This window comes from Chanodichthys erythropterus, chromosome 18, assembly GCF_024489055.1.
Source record: "Chanodichthys erythropterus isolate Z2021 chromosome 18, ASM2448905v1, whole genome shotgun sequence".
Classification (NCBI taxonomy): domain Eukaryota; kingdom Metazoa; phylum Chordata; class Actinopteri; order Cypriniformes; family Xenocyprididae; genus Chanodichthys; species Chanodichthys erythropterus.
In genome coordinates, this window is record NC_090238.1 from 24,286,964 (window position 1) to 24,304,242 (window position 17,279).

At 36.1% G+C, this 17,279-nt stretch overlaps 2 protein-coding genes across 2 annotated transcripts; one reads left to right on the forward strand and one right to left on the reverse strand.

The window, feature by feature from the left end:
• The first annotated feature begins 1,129 nt into the window (after positions 1 to 1,129).
• Positions 1,130 to 5,778, forward strand: yy1a (YY1 transcription factor a). Its single transcript, XM_067367058.1, has 5 exons — positions 1,130 to 2,001; positions 3,424 to 3,586; positions 4,564 to 4,624; positions 4,796 to 4,954; positions 5,072 to 5,778. Exons 1-5 carry the CDS (start codon positions 1,494 to 1,496, stop codon positions 5,252 to 5,254), a joined length of 1,074 nt encoding a protein of 357 aa, XP_067223159.1. The 5' UTR covers positions 1,130 to 1,493; the 3' UTR covers positions 5,255 to 5,778.
• Positions 5,779 to 7,839: 2,061 nt separating this feature from the next.
• tpp1 (tripeptidyl peptidase I) lies at positions 7,840 to 15,910 on the reverse strand. Its single transcript, XM_067367057.1, has 13 exons — positions 15,805 to 15,910; positions 15,438 to 15,509; positions 14,366 to 14,505; positions 14,137 to 14,287; positions 13,838 to 13,959; positions 12,682 to 12,860; positions 12,340 to 12,538; positions 11,730 to 11,918; positions 11,541 to 11,613; positions 11,324 to 11,444; positions 10,249 to 10,407; positions 8,522 to 8,647; positions 7,840 to 8,131 (listed from the first exon to the last, which is right to left on the reverse strand). Exons 1-13 carry the CDS (start codon positions 15,807 to 15,809, stop codon positions 7,994 to 7,996), a joined length of 1,674 nt encoding a protein of 557 aa, XP_067223158.1. The 5' UTR covers positions 15,810 to 15,910; the 3' UTR covers positions 7,840 to 7,993.
• Positions 15,911 to 17,279: the final 1,369 nt, after the last annotated feature.

The following is a 17,279-nucleotide window of genomic DNA, read 5'->3' on the forward strand; positions in this document are numbered from 1 at the left end:
CAAATCAATCAATTTGGATCTAACAGCATCCAAAATGTTATGTTGTTGCTAGAGGAGGAGGACAGTGAGAAGTGCCTGCAGTAAAGTGGTAGTAAATCTCTTATATAGGGATGAATGAGTGCTGAAGGGAGTTGTGCTTTATCACTGCTGTCATGAATTCCCACACCACTGTGTAATTTAATGCACAAACTTGAAACAGAAGATGTTACTCTTTCCTCATTCCTTGCATTGTTGGGCATTTTTTCAACATGACAATGAGGATATGCATTCTCACAAGGTGAAAAACCTTCTGTGGAGATGTATTGCACTCAATCTTAACACTCTTGAGCGCCTGTGGGGGATTCTGTAGAGACGAGTTGAGCAACACTCCCCATTAAAGATCAGGGCATTTAAGGAGCTCATCATCCAGGAGTTAAACAGGATTTGTCATGAACTTGTACCCTCCTTACCAAGAAGGGTCAGAGCAGTATATTCAAAATGATGAACGGGAATACTAAGTGCTAGAATATTATACATTTGTTGAATTAAATCTAGGGTGTACTCATTTCTGCAATCCTTAATTTAAACAAAATTGGCTAATTTACCTATTTTATGGCTATTAATGACTGACATATTTCTCAGTTTTTATTATGTATATGTTTAATACATTTTAGTTTTGCCATCAATCCATGAATTGTATTAGTGATCATAAAGAAAATACATCTGTTCAGAGGGGGTGTACTCATTTATGCTGTGCATATGTATATACTGAGATTATATATATATATATATATATATATATATATATATATATATATATATATATATATATATACATATATATATTCCTGTAAATATATGTATAACAACAAAATTATGAAAAGTATGGCATTTCACTATTAATACCTAATAATAACATTGCATGCTCTCATCACATTTCTTTGCTTTTACATTACATAAAAAATATACAAAACAATACATTAAATTAAATTTTTTTTATATCCATTTCATTTTAGGTTATGTTTAAAATGAATATATGGAACTTAGTATATCACTTCCACTTAGTTGTAAATCTATAGGTTTATTGACATAAATCCTCTTTATGTCAATCCAAAATATATTTGCTTATATATACAATGAAAAAAATTTCCATGAAAGAAATATGCCTACTTGAGTAACCAATATTGAACTTAAAACTACGTGTTTCAGAACAAAATAAACTTATTTTACTTTGTTATGTATATGCAGTTGATCAGCTGTTCTTCAAACTATGTAGATTTAAAAACTAAACATCACTAATTTACAAAAGTTTAGTGGTGAGAATGAGGTCAAACGAAGAACAAGATCTCGCGAGATTTCGCTTGGCTGATCCTCTCAGGCAGAGTCCGTGAACGGAGTCAGTCAATGTGGGACGGAGTTTTGTCTGTTGTTTAGTGGAGAAGGAGGGGGAGAGCGGGTCGTTGATTTGACACAGGGCTTGCTTGAAATCAGTTCGGAGAGCAAGAGAGCCAAGAATGGCGTCGGGTGAGACACTGTACATTGAAACCGACGGCTCGGAGATGCCGGCCGAGATCGTCGAGCTGCACGAAATCGAAGTTGAGACCATCGAGACTACAGTGGTCGGTGGAGACGACGACGAGCACCAGCCGATGATCGCTCTGCAGCCTCTGGTTACAGACGATCCTAACCACGTTAACCATCAGGAGGTGATTTTGGTACAAACTCGCGAGGAGGTCGTTGGCTGCGATGATTCAGACCTCCACGCAGACGACAGCTTCGAGGACCAGATCCTCATTCCCGTCCCTGTTCCGGTGGCAGAGGAGGAATATATCGAGCAGACTTTGGTGACCGTGTCTGGCAAGAACCCGTCGGGTAGGATGAAGAAAGGAGGAGGCAGCGGGAAAAGAGTGGTCAAAAAGAGCTTCCTTAACTCCGCCGAGGCTAGCGGACGCAAATGGGAGCAGAAGCAAGTGCAGATCAAAACACTGGAGGGGGAGTTTTCCGTCACTATGTGGGCATCTGGTAAGTTTTGACATCACATCAAGTGCTTTGTTCTCGCGAAGGCCTCGTGTGGGCCCTCTTCCTCTCGAGCCTGTTATAAAGCTGCCAGATAGCCCAGTGCCAGAAACGATTTTCTGACCGAAAAGCCACTTATAAGGATGGCCCCGGTCTAAATGTTTTTGTTTTGATGGGAAGCCATGTTTTAAGTGTGGATGGGCGCCGCCATATTCCTCCAGACCATTATGGCGGCGGCCCCGAAACATGGCGGTTGTGTGAGCGGGGAAAGATGGCGGCGGGAGCGGAGAGAGGCGCTGTGAGTCCGCCGCGCTGCTGCAGGCCGCAATGGCGCAGCTCATTTTGAAGAAGGGGAGGGACCTAGTCACACGATCTGCTGTTTGCCTGCAAACTATCCGTCTCACGGCGCTTCATTCCCTCAATAAACAAATGTTACCGCGTATTTAAATCTTGTAACTGACAAATTAGGATACATCTAGCTAGCCGTTTCTTGTGCCGATAATCCTCAGTTTAGTTTAATACGACGTGATTAGCATTAGTACACGTTTAAATAAACAGGTTCATTTTGCGCATTGATTTTAAAATGCTATTTAATGTTTAAGACACTGCGTATTTATTATTACTAATACATATTCATATATTTATGGTGGAAAGCAAGTTGTGCAGAAGTATTTATTGTAGTTGTGAAATCTTGGCGATTGTGATTAACGACAGTGTGAATTTGTGTAGAAAAATGTAATCTCTTTTTAACTTGGAATAGTTTAATAAAATGTGTTGTTTAAATACTGAAACACGTGCAAATATTTAAACTACTAGTAACGTTACTTCAGTTCTTTTACGTCGACGTTTGGAGCCTAGCGGCTTTACAGGATGTTGCATTACATTAGTAATATTCGTTATTGTTGTTGTGGGTATTATGCATTAGTTTCTTAGGTTTTACACTTTGATGCTACGTTTTATGGGAGTCCGGCCTCTAACGACCAAAATGTTTAGCGTTATTTGAATATTAAAGTAAAGAACATGAGCATAGGGTGCAGATTCAAGTGTTTGTTCGTTCACAAGTGTGCGGTAATCCATCACAGAGTGCGCATGCGCGTCAGGCGTCTGTTTATTTGAAACATCAGTTTTACACAACGCACTTCATTGCATTTCTGTATTCTCAAAATGATCATATTTGGGTGCGGAATACCTGACTGAAATATAAAGTACACCACAATCGCATAATCAGCATAGTGATTGCTTATGAAAATGGAGAGATAACTTATTTTACCCTGAAGATGAATCATTCATGACTAGAGTGTTGACTGTCATCAGTGCATTTAGCTTTTGTTTGCTATGTCTGTCCTTATAACGGTTTTCTCATTATGAATACAGTGTGTGTGATTTGATTAAGTACTTTGTTAAACGTTTCATCTTGTGTTTTGACAGATGATAAGAAAGATGTCGATCACGAGACAGTGGTGGAGGAGCAGATCATTGGGGAAAACTCTCCTCCTGATTACTCCGAGTATATGACAGGCAAAAAACTGCCCCCTGGTGGCATACCTGGTATTGACCTGTCAGACCCAAAACAGCTGGCAGAGTTTGCAAGGTGGGTATTCAGCAAAAAGATCGAAACTTTATATGAAATTTCAAATGTAGGCTTGACAGGACTGAATGATTAGGCTCCTACCAATCATCAGTACGAGCTTATATAAGTAGCAGTCAGGCATGAGAGAATTTATGTTTGCAGATTTTAAAACCAGTTGGTCCAGCAAATAAATATTTTGGTAAAGTTGGTTTTATATTCGCACATTCTGACTTATGATAAATTGAGGCTTTCCAATTAATGTGCAATAAATTAATATTTGTGAATATGATATTGACAACCAACAACATTTTTCACAGTCGATCAAAATAGGCAAGTATTGTTTTAATGGCATATTTGCTTGTAAATGTCCACTGAATGTCCAATGTAGTGTGATTAACAAGGCTATTTGAATACTGATGTCCGAATGTGCGAATATAAAACCAACTTTACCCAAGTCAAATAAATCAGTTCATTGTATGTTTGCATTATTGTTACATTGATTTGATTTTTATGTAGTATTTTGAAAAAAAATCAAATCCATATCAAAAATCAAAAACATATAACCGATATCACAAGTTTAAATTCCAAATTCAGTCTGTTGTTGTTGTTTTAGATACAAATTATATTTTAGTTTTTTTCTTATGTATAGGGATGTACAACGATTAATTGCGATTAATCGTTTGCAAAATAAAAGTCTGTGTTTACCTAATATGTGTTCTGTGTATAATAATTATGTATATATAAATACAGACACATACATGTATATATTTAAGAAAAATGTTAATTTATTTATATATATATATATATTTAAACATGCATATATTTCTTAAATTTATACATATAAAAATACATACATTTATAAATACACTTTTATTTTGCAAACGATTAATCGCGATTAATCGTTGCACATCCCTACTTATGTATGTCCTTTATTACCGAACTCCTAGATTAAACAACACACATGCAAATGATTACCCTTGATATTTTTCACAATACAGAATGAAGCCGAGGAAAATAAAAGAAGACGACTCTCCAAGGACGATAGCCTGCCCCCACAAAGTGAGTGTGCCTTTTATTTATTTATTTAGCATTTGTGAGAATTGTTAAATTTCTGTAGCAGTGCTTCAGTTTCAAGATGGAATCACTGTTTAATATTTATTAATGATTTCATGTCTAGTTTATCTTGATTTTTAGGATTTTAGTTGTTTATCATCATTGTCTTTATCATAGGGTTGCACAAAAATGTTTCGGGACAATTCCGCTATGAGAAAGCACTTGCACACCCATGGGCCACGGGTTCATGTCTGTGCTGAATGTGGGAAGGCGTTTGTGGAAAGTTCCAAGCTAAAACGACATCAGTTGGTTCATACTGGTGAAAAACCTTTCCAGGTAAGATTTTTTTTTGTTAATGCTTAAAAAAATGGATAATGCTATTCAGAATAGTGTGGAACTGAATTAAATATAAATAATAAATGTCCTAATGTTTCTTCATCCTTTCCTCCACAGTGCACTTTCGAAGGATGTGGAAAGCGATTTTCTTTGGACTTTAACTTACGCACACATGTGCGGATTCACACTGGAGACAGACCGTATGTTTGCCCGTTTGATGGCTGTAACAAGAAATTTGCTCAGTCCACCAACCTGAAGTCTCACATTTTGACACACGCAAAAGCTAAAAACAATCAGTGAGATCACTCACTGAGGAAAGTTTCCCTAAAGACTCTGACAACAGCTTCCTGCTCCAAAACCCACTTTGTATGTCGTTTCTAGAACCATTCTTTTCTAAGAGAATCTCAGCACACATTTTGATGGGATTTGAAATGTGAATGAGGACCTGATACCAAACTATCCCGTCAACCTTCTCATGGTATAGACCTGATTTAAATAACTTCCCGGTTATGAGAGTTTCTTCTTTCGAAGATGTGATTGTTTTTGTGGACCCTCATTCACATACAAGATGCTCATTATCCTGAGCCCAAAGAAGCAAATTGTCCATCAGTGTGTCTATTTCTACCGGTTTGCAAAGACAAAGACTGCTTTTTAGATGTCTTCAAAGTGTGCATATTGTACACTTTTTAGAGCGTAGAGCTGTCATAATATGTGTGTGTGTGCGTGCGTGTGTGTGTGTGTGTTGTCCCTGAGACTTAAAATCTGTGAATGCTTTTCTTCAAGGAGAATGAGTTGGCGTTCAGTTTTTTTTTTTTTTTTCTTAATGTAAATACAGCTTTTCTTTGTGAGAGGTATCCTGTGCAGGTATCTCATTTTGTATACCTGACCTGTATAAATGTTTTGAAATCATGTAGATAATAGATATGTTGATTAGATTGTGTTTAACCAATTAAAAGTTTTATCCAGCTTCAGGAAGTACTACATACACATGCCTTCTTTTGTAACACGATAACAATCTACTCAGTATGTGAAAATACAATTTTCCATCGAATTCTCTAATTTATTTGATGATATGGAATAAAGCTAAACTCCCTTGTGCAGTTGCCAAGAGCCTGAATTTATGATGCTGTTGTATGCTAAATGCCCTCAATTGACTTAAAGCTGCACAATCCTTGTTTTTAAAATTGTTTTAATTTGATTTCACAAATGACCACTTGAAAGTGATATGGGTCTGGTTCATGGTAAAAAGTATTACTGCATCTAGTAGACAAGTTACAAGCAGTAGTGAATGTACAATTTGAAAATGTATATTTTTTAAATTAATCATAACATGTAACAATTATGAGTTGCAGTAACAAAAAAAACACAGCTCTAACATTGCATTACTGCAAGCTAATATTAAAACATCCTAACTTAGAATATGAGTGAGTGACGTGAGGCTAAGTATGATGTCCCATACTCGGATTTTGTATATGAATATATGCACAATATTCAGTTATAAATTGTATGAAGTTACACATGTATGCTTTTCTAAATATTTGTATGTATTAGTATGCTACTGGCAATGAAGATGGCTTGCTTTTGCCAATACTTGCAGTGTATCACAGACTAACGATCCTTGCAGAACGCTAAAAATCATTTTATTAAAGTTTATTCATCTGAACAAATTTTCTCACTTACACCCTATAGATTTAAATGGATAGTTCATCCAAAAATGAAAACTGTCATTTACTCACTCTCAAGTTGTTACAAACCTGTATGAATTTCTGTTGAACAAGAGATATTTCGAAGAATGTTGGTAACCAGACAGTTGATAAGCCCCATTGAATTCTATAGTTTGGGGAAGAAAAAAAAAAGGACGTCAATGGGTCCCATCAACTGATTGGTACTGAAATTATTCAAAATATCTTGTGTGTTCAGCAGAAGAAAGAAATTCATACAGGTCTGGAACAACTTGAGGGTGAGTGTATGATATAATTTATATTTTTGGGTTAAATGTCCCTTTAAATTTATGTTTGCTTGCATTTAAACAATGTCAGCATTTTAACAGAATATGTTTTTTTCCCCCCATGTATATTTTGAGCTCATCTAATTGACCTGAGAAATGCCAATTCCAATAGTTAAAGTGTGATTCCTTCTCAATTTATTTTTCGTGTATTTTTTCTAACAATATCTGAATCTACTTGAATCCAACACTTAAGTACACAAGGGTAGCATTTATTTCAAAATAAAACCTTTAATTTGTATTATTTTTTTCAGCAAAGAAACATCTTCAAAATATTAATGTACTTTTCAGAGGGAATCCTGGAAGCAATGCATCTTTCAAAAAAGTTTGACCAGTTCAAACAACATTCAGTGCACAAGATGTCAAGAAGAAAAATCTCTTCAGTGACCAAGTAATTCCAAAACAAATCTATTCAGTAACTAATTCCCTGAGGACCTCATTAACAATAACTGAAATCAACCCATTTAAAAAAGAAGACGACAAAAACAGGTTTATGCAGCTCTCAAGTATGTTCAATATTTAGGCTGGTTTCATTACATGCTACATCTAAACCTAGTGTTTATGATAAAAAGACCGGTTTAAATTGCATTTTAAAAGGAACTGGCATTCATAGAGAGGAAATGAACCATTAAGGATTACTGCACTTCACTGACCAATCTCTAGGAAAAAAAAAATCCATTTGGTATATGAAGTACTATATGATATTTTCTCTGTCACACTGTTTTGTTTAAATCAAAGAAGCTTATTAAACATTTGGTTGGTGGTCTATACCTGGAATCCACAGATCCTTAACTCATCTGGGACAAATCAACCTCATCTGAAAGAACTGAAGCGATATGACCTGTTGGACAGGTTAATCAACCAGGCATCAAAGGTTGAGTTTACATTGAAACGACTTTGTTTTGCAAGAATGATTCTTAGATGATTGACATCTTTGAAATCTTGATTATATAATTCATTGTCATTTAGAGGCTTCAGCAAAATAATGAAAAACCAATATCGGTGTGTTTCTCGGAATAAAAAGCAGCTGCAGCTCAATCCATGAGAGACGCAAGAAGAACAGGATAATTGGGTGTTCCCCATCCTGTTACTGGATCCCATGAAGGAGAGGCACAGAAACCTTTCCCTTCAACTTTATCATCCAGACAACTCAGATGACATCCCTCAGTCACCTAAAAGCAGGAGGAGAAAACCCCATTAAATCAACAAATTGCTTTGGAGGATATGGTTACTAGAAAAGGGGAACTAAATGTTAATTATTTTGCCTTCTAGTTACACAAGCCCAATTTCACACATTTGTCGCATTATGAAAAGTGTGCCACAAGGGGCACTGCAGTGCTTTTAATGATCTTTTCAGTTATTAATGTGGGACAGCACTATACTGTACTTTAAAACATCACTTAATTGACACTGTAAATATGGACATTGTTGGCGTAACAGCCTGTGTTCAGCTCAGTTCTTTCTTCTAGTGGAAATCTCAGAACTGAACTCAGGACTAAGAGAGTGACTATTATCAAACATCCAAAGAAAGAAAAGAAAAAAAAGTTATTCATAAAACTTACATCATAAAGACCTTTGCCTTGCAGTTTGTAAAGGCGAGGGTTGATGAATCCTAAGGATGGAAGGCCCTTCAGGAAGCGCTTGTCATTTATGAGGGAGAGAATTCCACCCACTACTGGGGTTGATGCCTTGGAAAAACATCCAGATTGCAAAATGTCAGACTTTACTGGGTACTGTACTATAAAAAGCTACTTTATATTGCACCTTTTTTTTTGCATTTTCTACTGTACACTACTGTTCGAAAGTTTGGGGTTGGTAACATTTTTTTAATGTTGTGCTCACCCAGCTTGTATTAATTTGAACAAAAATACAGTACAAAACAGTAATATTGTGAAATATTACAATTTAATAATAGCCTTAGTCCATTTTTATATATTTTGAAATGTACTTTATTCCTGCAATGGCGGACAAGAATTGAGTGTCACATGATCCTGCAGAAATCATCCTAACATTTCTTAAAGGTTCCATCGAACGTTTTTTTTTTTTTTTTTTTTTTTTTTTTACAAAATGTAATATAAGTCTTAGGTGTCCCCTGAATGTGTCTGTGAAGTTTCAGCTCAAAATACCCCATAGATTTTTTTTAATAAATTTTTTTAACTGCCTATTTTGGGGCATCATTAAATTTGAGCCGATTTATGCTGCGCGGCCCCTTTAAATCTCGTGCTCTCCGCCCACGGAGCTCGCGCTTGCCTTAAACAATGCCTAAACAAAGTTTACACAGCTAATATAACCCTCAAATGCATCTTTACAAAGTGTTCGTCATGTATGCGGCATGTATGCATCGGTGAGCATGCATGTATGCATTATGTGAGTATTGTATACTGTTATATTGTTTACATTTGATTCTGAATGAATTTGAGGCTGTGCTGTGGCTAACGGCTAATGCTACACTGTTGGAGAGATTTATAAAGAATGAAGTTGTGTTTATGAATTATACAGACTGCAAGTGTTTAAAAATGAAAATAGCGACGGCTCTTGTCTCCGTGAATACAGTAAGAAACGATGGTAACTTTAACCACATTTAACAGTACATTAGCAACATGCTAACGAAACATTTAGAAAGACAATTTACAAATATCACTAAAAATATCATGTTATCATGGATCATGTCAGTTATTAATCGCTCCATCTGCCATTTTTTTCTATTGTTCTTGCTTGCTTACCTAGTCTGTTGATTTACCTGTGCACATCCAGATGTTAATACTGGCTGCCCTTGTGTAATGCCTTTCACAATGTTGGGAACATGGGCTGGCATATGCAAATATTGGGGTCATACATATTAATGAGCCCGACTGTTACATATCAGTTGGTTTTATGTTGAGATTTGCCTGTTCTTCGGAGGGCTTTTAAACAAATGAGATTTATATAAGAAGGAGGAAACAATGGAGTTTGAGACTCACTGTATGTCATTTCCATGTACTGAACTCTTGTTATTCAACTATGCCAAGATAAATTCAATTTCTCATTCGAGGGCACCCTTAACAAATAAATGATGAAAATGTGTGCAGCTTAATTATTTTTGTGGAAACCATGATACTTTAAGGATTCTTTGATGAATAGAGTTCAAAATAATAGAAAATTACATTTATTTGAAAAAGAAAGCAGCTGTAAATTTATAAAATGTCTTTACTGTCACTTTTGATCAATTTAATATCCTTAATGAATAATACATTTCTTAATCATAAATATGAGCAACAGTGTAATATCATAATATCTATTATTTACTAACCGAAGTTCCAGAAACCCATGGTACAGGCACACGGTTGGTGACTACCCAGTAGTTGTCAGACAGGGCTGCCAAGTCTGGGTAGGCTCTTCCAGTGGTGTTGAAATATGTCTGAGGAGGCAGAGGCTGAACACTCTTCAAATACTTTCCAACAGCACCAACCTATAGAGAACAAAACACAACCTTGTTTGTCAAGACAATTCAGCACTGCCCAGAATACAGAATCCCACAGTTAAATATCACACTGGAAACCCATTTCCCATGCAAAGAAGCAGTTATTTTTTAACTATGATCTCCTTCTTAAATCATTATGCCAAATGATAGCATTTTTTTGCCTTCTAGCTGTATATTAGTGCCATATGGACATTACTTTGACACACACATCTCTGACTGATAACAGAATACTTCCTAAACTGTAAATAAACTATTTACAAGATCATAACTGCACACCAGTTGCTGACATTACAGTTTTTGTCTCATGACCTAAAGTCATGAGACCAACTGTAAAGTTCCCTCACCAGACACTGTGGCAAGTGGTTTTCCAAAGTTACTAACCACAAAGCATTTTCACCAGCCACAATTTTTGATATCTATACCATGGGGAAAAACTGGCAGCAGTCATGTTAGGCTGCTGTCACTTTAAGACCTAATGCACAAACCCATTATACTGTACAAATATATTTTCTTTCTCAGTTCTGGTTTACTTGCATAACTTTACAAACATAACTGACTGTGTTTACGTGAATACTCGCCAAGACCAGCATTTTGACATTATTTTGTGTGTATTTAATCGTTTAAGCAAGCAGCAAAAAAAGAACTTGATTAAGTGCTGAGAGGCGGCTTTATGTGCGTGCACTTTGGGTGTGAGCACCAAATCTGTGGTAATTATGCGCTAAATCTGAGTAAAATTATACGCAATACGTGCAATCCCATGCCGAAATTCAAGCCCTATAACACCAACAATATTTATCCAGAGCAAATAATACAGTATACAGCATATTCTGAGCTGATTTCATTAAGCAGCAAGACAGTATTTCATTCAGAACATAGCAAAGGATACAGACTTGTGGATTGTTACCTGATAATCTGGCATTGCAAACACATTACTGAAGCCACCACCACTGATGTAATCGGTGACCTCATAGCTGAGTTTGAAGGGGTCCTTGAAAGAAGTTCCACCCACAGTGGTCACATAGGGACTAGATAGGCAAGAGATTCATTCAAATTCACACATCAATTATTTTCAATTTAAAAGATATCAGTACTACACAGATTATCCAGTGAGCAATGTCTACCTGGAAGCAGGAAAACTTGGCCTAAAAGTATTTCTTTCCTTGGTCAAGTGTCTACAGCCTGCTCCACTGTCACCTGAATAAAAAAAAACAAAACACAGATCTAATTAAAGAGTGTTGCCTTCTTTGAGATCTTGTACCATTGAGATGGAACCAACAGTTAATCATATTTCTTGACTTTAGTTATCTTACCAGATGCAAAGAGCATAGATATCCCTCTGAGGCCAGCCTTCATGAACTCATTGTTGATGCGGTTCATATAGGCATCAGAAAGACTGTCCTCATCATCTCCATAGCTGATGGTGTGGACCCAAGGAACCGCAGACATGTTGCTGAGCAGCAGCATCCACTGAAGAAATGGCTCCTGGGACTCATGACGACCTGTTAAAGAGACCATAATAAAGTTTGTGATCTTTACTATGCATAGAACACATGATCCTTTAAGTCACAATGAAAATGCCACACTAGCAGTTAATAAACAAAACCGCATGCATCTTGCGGAAAAACACTGTAGCTGAAGCTACTTCTCTCCGTTTATATAAACGGCAAGTCACGAAGATACTGGGCTACTCTGCAGTGGTTGTCTTGCCTGGTCTAAAATAGTCTGAATATAAATTATTTCTCATATACTAAAGTAACAAATTGTAAACTATTAAAAATGACAAAAAAAGACAAAAGTTACTACAACTTTAACTACAATTAAAATAAACAGAAAACAGAAAAAAAAACTAATTTTAAATATTAATAAAAAGTAGAATAGGATCTGAAGGATACTTAAATAACACAGCCAAGGATCACATACCTGGATTTGTGAAGACCCATGTAGAAATGTTTGCTCCACTGCTCATGATGTACTCCACATCCAGACTGGCCTCAATGCCGGCTTTCCCACCTCCCTGAGTGCCCACGACCCGCTCTACAGCTGACATGTGCGTGAATCCTCCAGCAAACAGACTCATAAACTCAGCCAAGTCAGCGGGATGGTAGTACTGCTCCAAGAACTAACCAGTTTACAGCCTCAAGTTAATAGAGATACTTGACAACCATGAAGAACATTACTGTTGAGATTTCACTGACTATGGTGCTAAACCTTAATTTCATCATGAATATTATTCTGTAAAAGTAGAGAGTATGAGAAATGTACCTGTGCAACTGCCTGACTGTTGTTATTGGCAGTGCCCACATCTTTTGCTGTAAGGTTGTAGCGACTCCTAATGACTGAGGGGGTGACACCCAAGTGAAAGCCTAATGCTGCTTGTCTAGCTCCTTCCCAGCCTTTACTGATATCCTTTCCTTTTGGTGGAAAACGGTGAACACCACCCACTAAAAAATAAAAAGATGATAAATAGGCTTCATTTCGTAGATTTGAGAGCGATTACACCAAAGATTTTCCATTAGGAACATTAATACTAGGTGTATGTTCATTAGGATAAAATAATACAGGTCACTAAAATTGTTGAATGCAGATTATTGTTAAAGTCCTTATAAACCTGTACATCCATACATATGAAATAATACTGGGAAAAAAAAAAAAAAAAAAAAATTAAAATATATAAATATCTACATAAAGTTTTCAGAGTTTTATGTTTTATATCATAATTCAATGGCGCATATAGCATTATAATAGTGAGATTATGGAGCTCACGCTCGAGAGAAAAAAAATAAATTGTCAAAACTGACCAAAAATAAGCAATTTGATGCTTTAGCTGATATTTACATAACCAAAACATAAGTTGAAATCTTTTTAACAGTATAGCAGACTACTTACAAAAAATGCATATTAAAATCATTTGTCACTCTATATCTCCTAATAATGTCTTAGTAAGATATTTAAATGCTTAGTTTTGAGCAAAGTACATAAAACTACAGTTTCATATAATGAAATGCAATACAACCATCACTGAAAGTTGTACAAATAAACATTCCTTAAAAAAAAAAGCCTGTTGTATCAGATTTGATACATACATTTTATCATGATTTTATAAAAAAATTATATATAGATAAAGTAAACCTAAGTTGCTTTAGTACCATAAATATGTATGTTGAAATATTAAGAACAATTTAAAAACAAAGCTATTCTCAAGTTTACTTTACTAAAATTCATTAAGAATTTTGCATCAAAAAGATGTGTACCACAACAAAAATTAACACTTAAAAGCCAATCAGATAGCAGAAGGCATGCAGTGAGATTTTTGTTTTAATAATGTTCATAATTTAAAGGCCTTAGAAATTCATGGGTCAAATATGATACAGTAGGCTTATGGGACTGAAGATGGAGATGAATGGTGTCAGCTGCTCACCAAAGTCTAGATGCTGATGCACATCTTCATGAACGGAGTAAAGAGATGTTGACCTCAAAAGAGTTTGTGAATTTCTTCTGTAGCGGTGAAATTTAGAGCCGGGGAGTAATGCTTCTGCCACCCTAAGATAGATAGATGGATGGATAGATCAAAAGTAAATATATACAAGAACTGGACCATGCTTTATTAAAGGAACAACAAACTAGATTTTATTTTTTACAATTTCTGAAAAGTAAAAGTATTTTTTTGTGGATTTTTTTTTTTATGGATATGGTAAAGTTCACAAAAATTGTGCTTACTGTACAGTCATGACACACTGAAGAAAGTCCCGTGTTACAACTGTGTGACAGTTTTTGACCCCATGACTCTGGAGCCAATTCTGCACTACTTTCTCAGTCAGCTGAGATGGCTGTACAAGATCAGCTACTTCTTCCAAACTCAGATACTTCCCTAAAATATAAATGAGAAAATGAGAACTGATTTCTTTATTTGATCATTTTTCATTAGAACAAATGAGAGGCTCAATACCATATTGATGTGAATCTGGGTCCGACACTAGTTTCAGTAACTCTTCCATCTGGTTAACATTCTGTTGCTTTAGTGCAAATGTAAGTTCCACTTCCTCCAAAGGTCCAACCCGTTCAACTAGAAGCCAGTCCTCAGGCACACTAAAACATTGGGAACAACATTAGCTATGTTTCCATCCAAAGTTTTGAATTTAACTTCGCATTCAACATTTGCAAATAAAGCAGTGTTTCCATCCCATGTGTTCAAATCATCACTTCCTGGGAAATTGGCGCAAAATATCTGTAATAAAACGGGAAGTCACTGTGGCTCTTTTTTCCTAAATCATAAATGACTTGCATCTTAGAACACGTAGACTAACCGCACTAAACGCTGTCGTTTGTTGTTATCTTGCATTTGGATGCTGGTGTTTGGGAACAATCATTAGAGACACTTCTGGGAGCTCATTATACCAAATCATTCTGATGCCAGACTTTGGCTCAGGCACTTCAGAATGACCAAACCGACATTTGAGATGATGTGCAAAGAAATTGATCTGCTAGTTAGTCCAGTTATCCAATCACATCCACTGCTGAGGCAAAGTCAAGTGAGTTTTTGTTACACATCAGGGGATATATTCAGTACATGTGTTTCCATCATGGTTTATGCACATCTTCTAATCAGATTAAAAAAAAAAGAAAAAAAAGCGCACAAGTTTTTAAAACACATTTTTAGAATTTGCATCTCTATCCGGCGTTTTGTATGCGATTTCCCAAAAGGCATATAAAAATAGGTCGATCGGGGTGTCCAAACTCCTGTCCTTCAAAGTTTAGCTCCAACTTGCCTCAACACACCTGACTGGACGTTTCTAGTATGCTTAGTAGACCTTGATTAGCAGGGGTGTTTAACTGGGGTTGGAGCGAAACTCTGCAGGACAGTGGTCCTCCAGGAGCGGGATTGGACACCCCTGAGGTAAATGGAAACAGCTATTGTTAAAGGCTTGTTTCTATTGTAAAACAATATGTAGATATTGCATTTATATCAGTCACTTAAAAGTCACATAAAATGACCAATATAGTTCATAGTTTGGACTTACGAAGCATCTTGGTCAGCTTCAAGCAGCTCCCCACTGACCAGCCAAATTAAGCTCAGCACAAAAACAGCAATCCTGTAAAAATAGAACACTGTCACTTTAAGAACGCACTCTGATGCACATTCAATTAATTTTTTTGTCAATGCACAAGAGCAAGAGGTTACTTTTACTGACTTTTGTCTTTTCAACTCCAACAGTCAACTTAAACAATTAACGTTAGTAAGCAAACCAACAAGGAAACACGTTTACTGACCATCTGACCTCGTCGAGGTGAACCATAGTCTGTGAGACTAACAAACAGTCTCTGCAAATGCGATCAATAAACTATGACTACGGTAAAATAACGTTTGGTAAACAACAAAGTACTCACCGCATTGTTTTCACGTTCACACACTTTGATATCTGATTCTGAAAATCACCTCCACACCAGCCTGTGTTTTATGTGCTGATCATGTGATAGTCACGTGACCATCAGCTGATCTTTTATTTTGATTGAGGAAGTTAATGTTCAGTAAGTGTCATTACAACGTGTTATTTGCCTTATTTTCTTGTTGGTTCAGACCTAGACGTTCAAGTTGGTTACAATACATTAAAAAAGAGCAGACTGATTATTTTGAATAATTGTATTTTAGGAGTAACGCCCATATTATTTGTTTGTTTATCCCCATATAATGTCATGCATTGGCAAATATTGGCCATTAATAGATGTTGATGTTAATGGTTGATGGAGTTGAGGGAAATTTATTTACTTATGAGGGGATAAAGATACTCTACACAGTGTGTTTGGGAGGGGGCGGAGAGGCTATAATCTTTAATGTATAAATATATAACAACTTTAAAATATAAAATCACGAGGACATAGATGTAGTTACATGTTTTGAGCTTTAAAATTGCACTGTTTGCTCATTGTACCATGTCCATTCCTTCTTAAAATACAGATTTGCACAGACAAATCTTGTCAGCAAGTAGACATAAATGAGAAAAGATCTGTATCTGGTGTTTAGATCACAAGTCAAGAAATGGTTGAGTGGAAAAAATACTGTATTGTACATACTATGGATGTTGACATATTTCCATTGTTTTGAGGGGTAAGAATAAGGTTTTGTCACCAAGATACTTTCCAGTCCACCTCTTTGTGATAGCATGGCTGCTTGTTCAGGACATTAATGGAATGACATCTGTTTATCTGACTGAGCAGTCATGGGAAGAGTGCAAAATGCAGAATGAAGACAACAGCTCATACCATGAGCTTAATAAATGTTTCTTTGGATACTAGAATGTGTTTACTTTGTTGTCTTTACTATTAGTATGACAGATATGGATGAGGTCAGAAAGGAATGAGTATTGTACTTCTAATTCCAGAGTTTAATCTGATATCCCTATATATTATAGCCTAGTGTTGGTTAATCCAGACAGCAAATCAACACACAATCAGCTGCATGTTGACATGGATGATCTATTTTAGGCCCAGTACAGCAGTGTAAAGTTATATAAATTAAGTGTTCAGGTTCTAACATTGGAAATATGCTTTTACCTCAACATTGTGATCCAAGATTGAATCTCCATGGAATGCCACAATTTAGGCTGGACATTTTGAAATACAATTTTCAGCTTAAGAACTTGAGCACATGTTGGCTGTGATGAAATAATAATGGATTGTTATGTTCCCTCTTTGATTCCAGTAAGTGGCAAGTGAAAAGAACCATATGCTTGACTGATGATGCATATGATAGTCTTTATTTTTTGGTAGATGACAAGGTGTAAATTAGCAGAAAAATGGATAGCATTAAGAAAGAAACAGATCTAAATCTCATAATCTACATGAATGCATTCACTAATGGGTTG

Excerpts from the sequence above, each read along its gene's own strand:
- yy1a (XM_067367058.1), top strand. The coding sequence starts at position 1,494 with ATGGCGTCGGGTGAGACACTGTACATTGAAACCGACGGCTCGGAGATG. Across the intron at positions 4,625-4,795 it reads CGATAGCCTGCCCCCACAAA|GGTTGCACAAAAATGTTTCG; the intron begins GTGAGTGTGCCT and ends TCTTTATCATAG. Across the intron at positions 4,955-5,071 it reads CTGGTGAAAAACCTTTCCAG|TGCACTTTCGAAGGATGTGG; the intron begins GTAAGATTTTTT and ends TTTCCTCCACAG.
- tpp1 (XM_067367057.1), bottom strand. Across the intron at positions 13,960-14,136 it reads CAGTGTGTCATGACTGTACA|GGTGGCAGAAGCATTACTCC; the intron begins GTAAGCACAATT and ends TATCTATCTTAG. Across the intron at positions 10,408-11,323 it reads TTGCAATGCCAGATTATCAG|GTTGGTGCTGTTGGAAAGTA; the intron begins GTAACAATCCAC and ends TGTTCTCTATAG.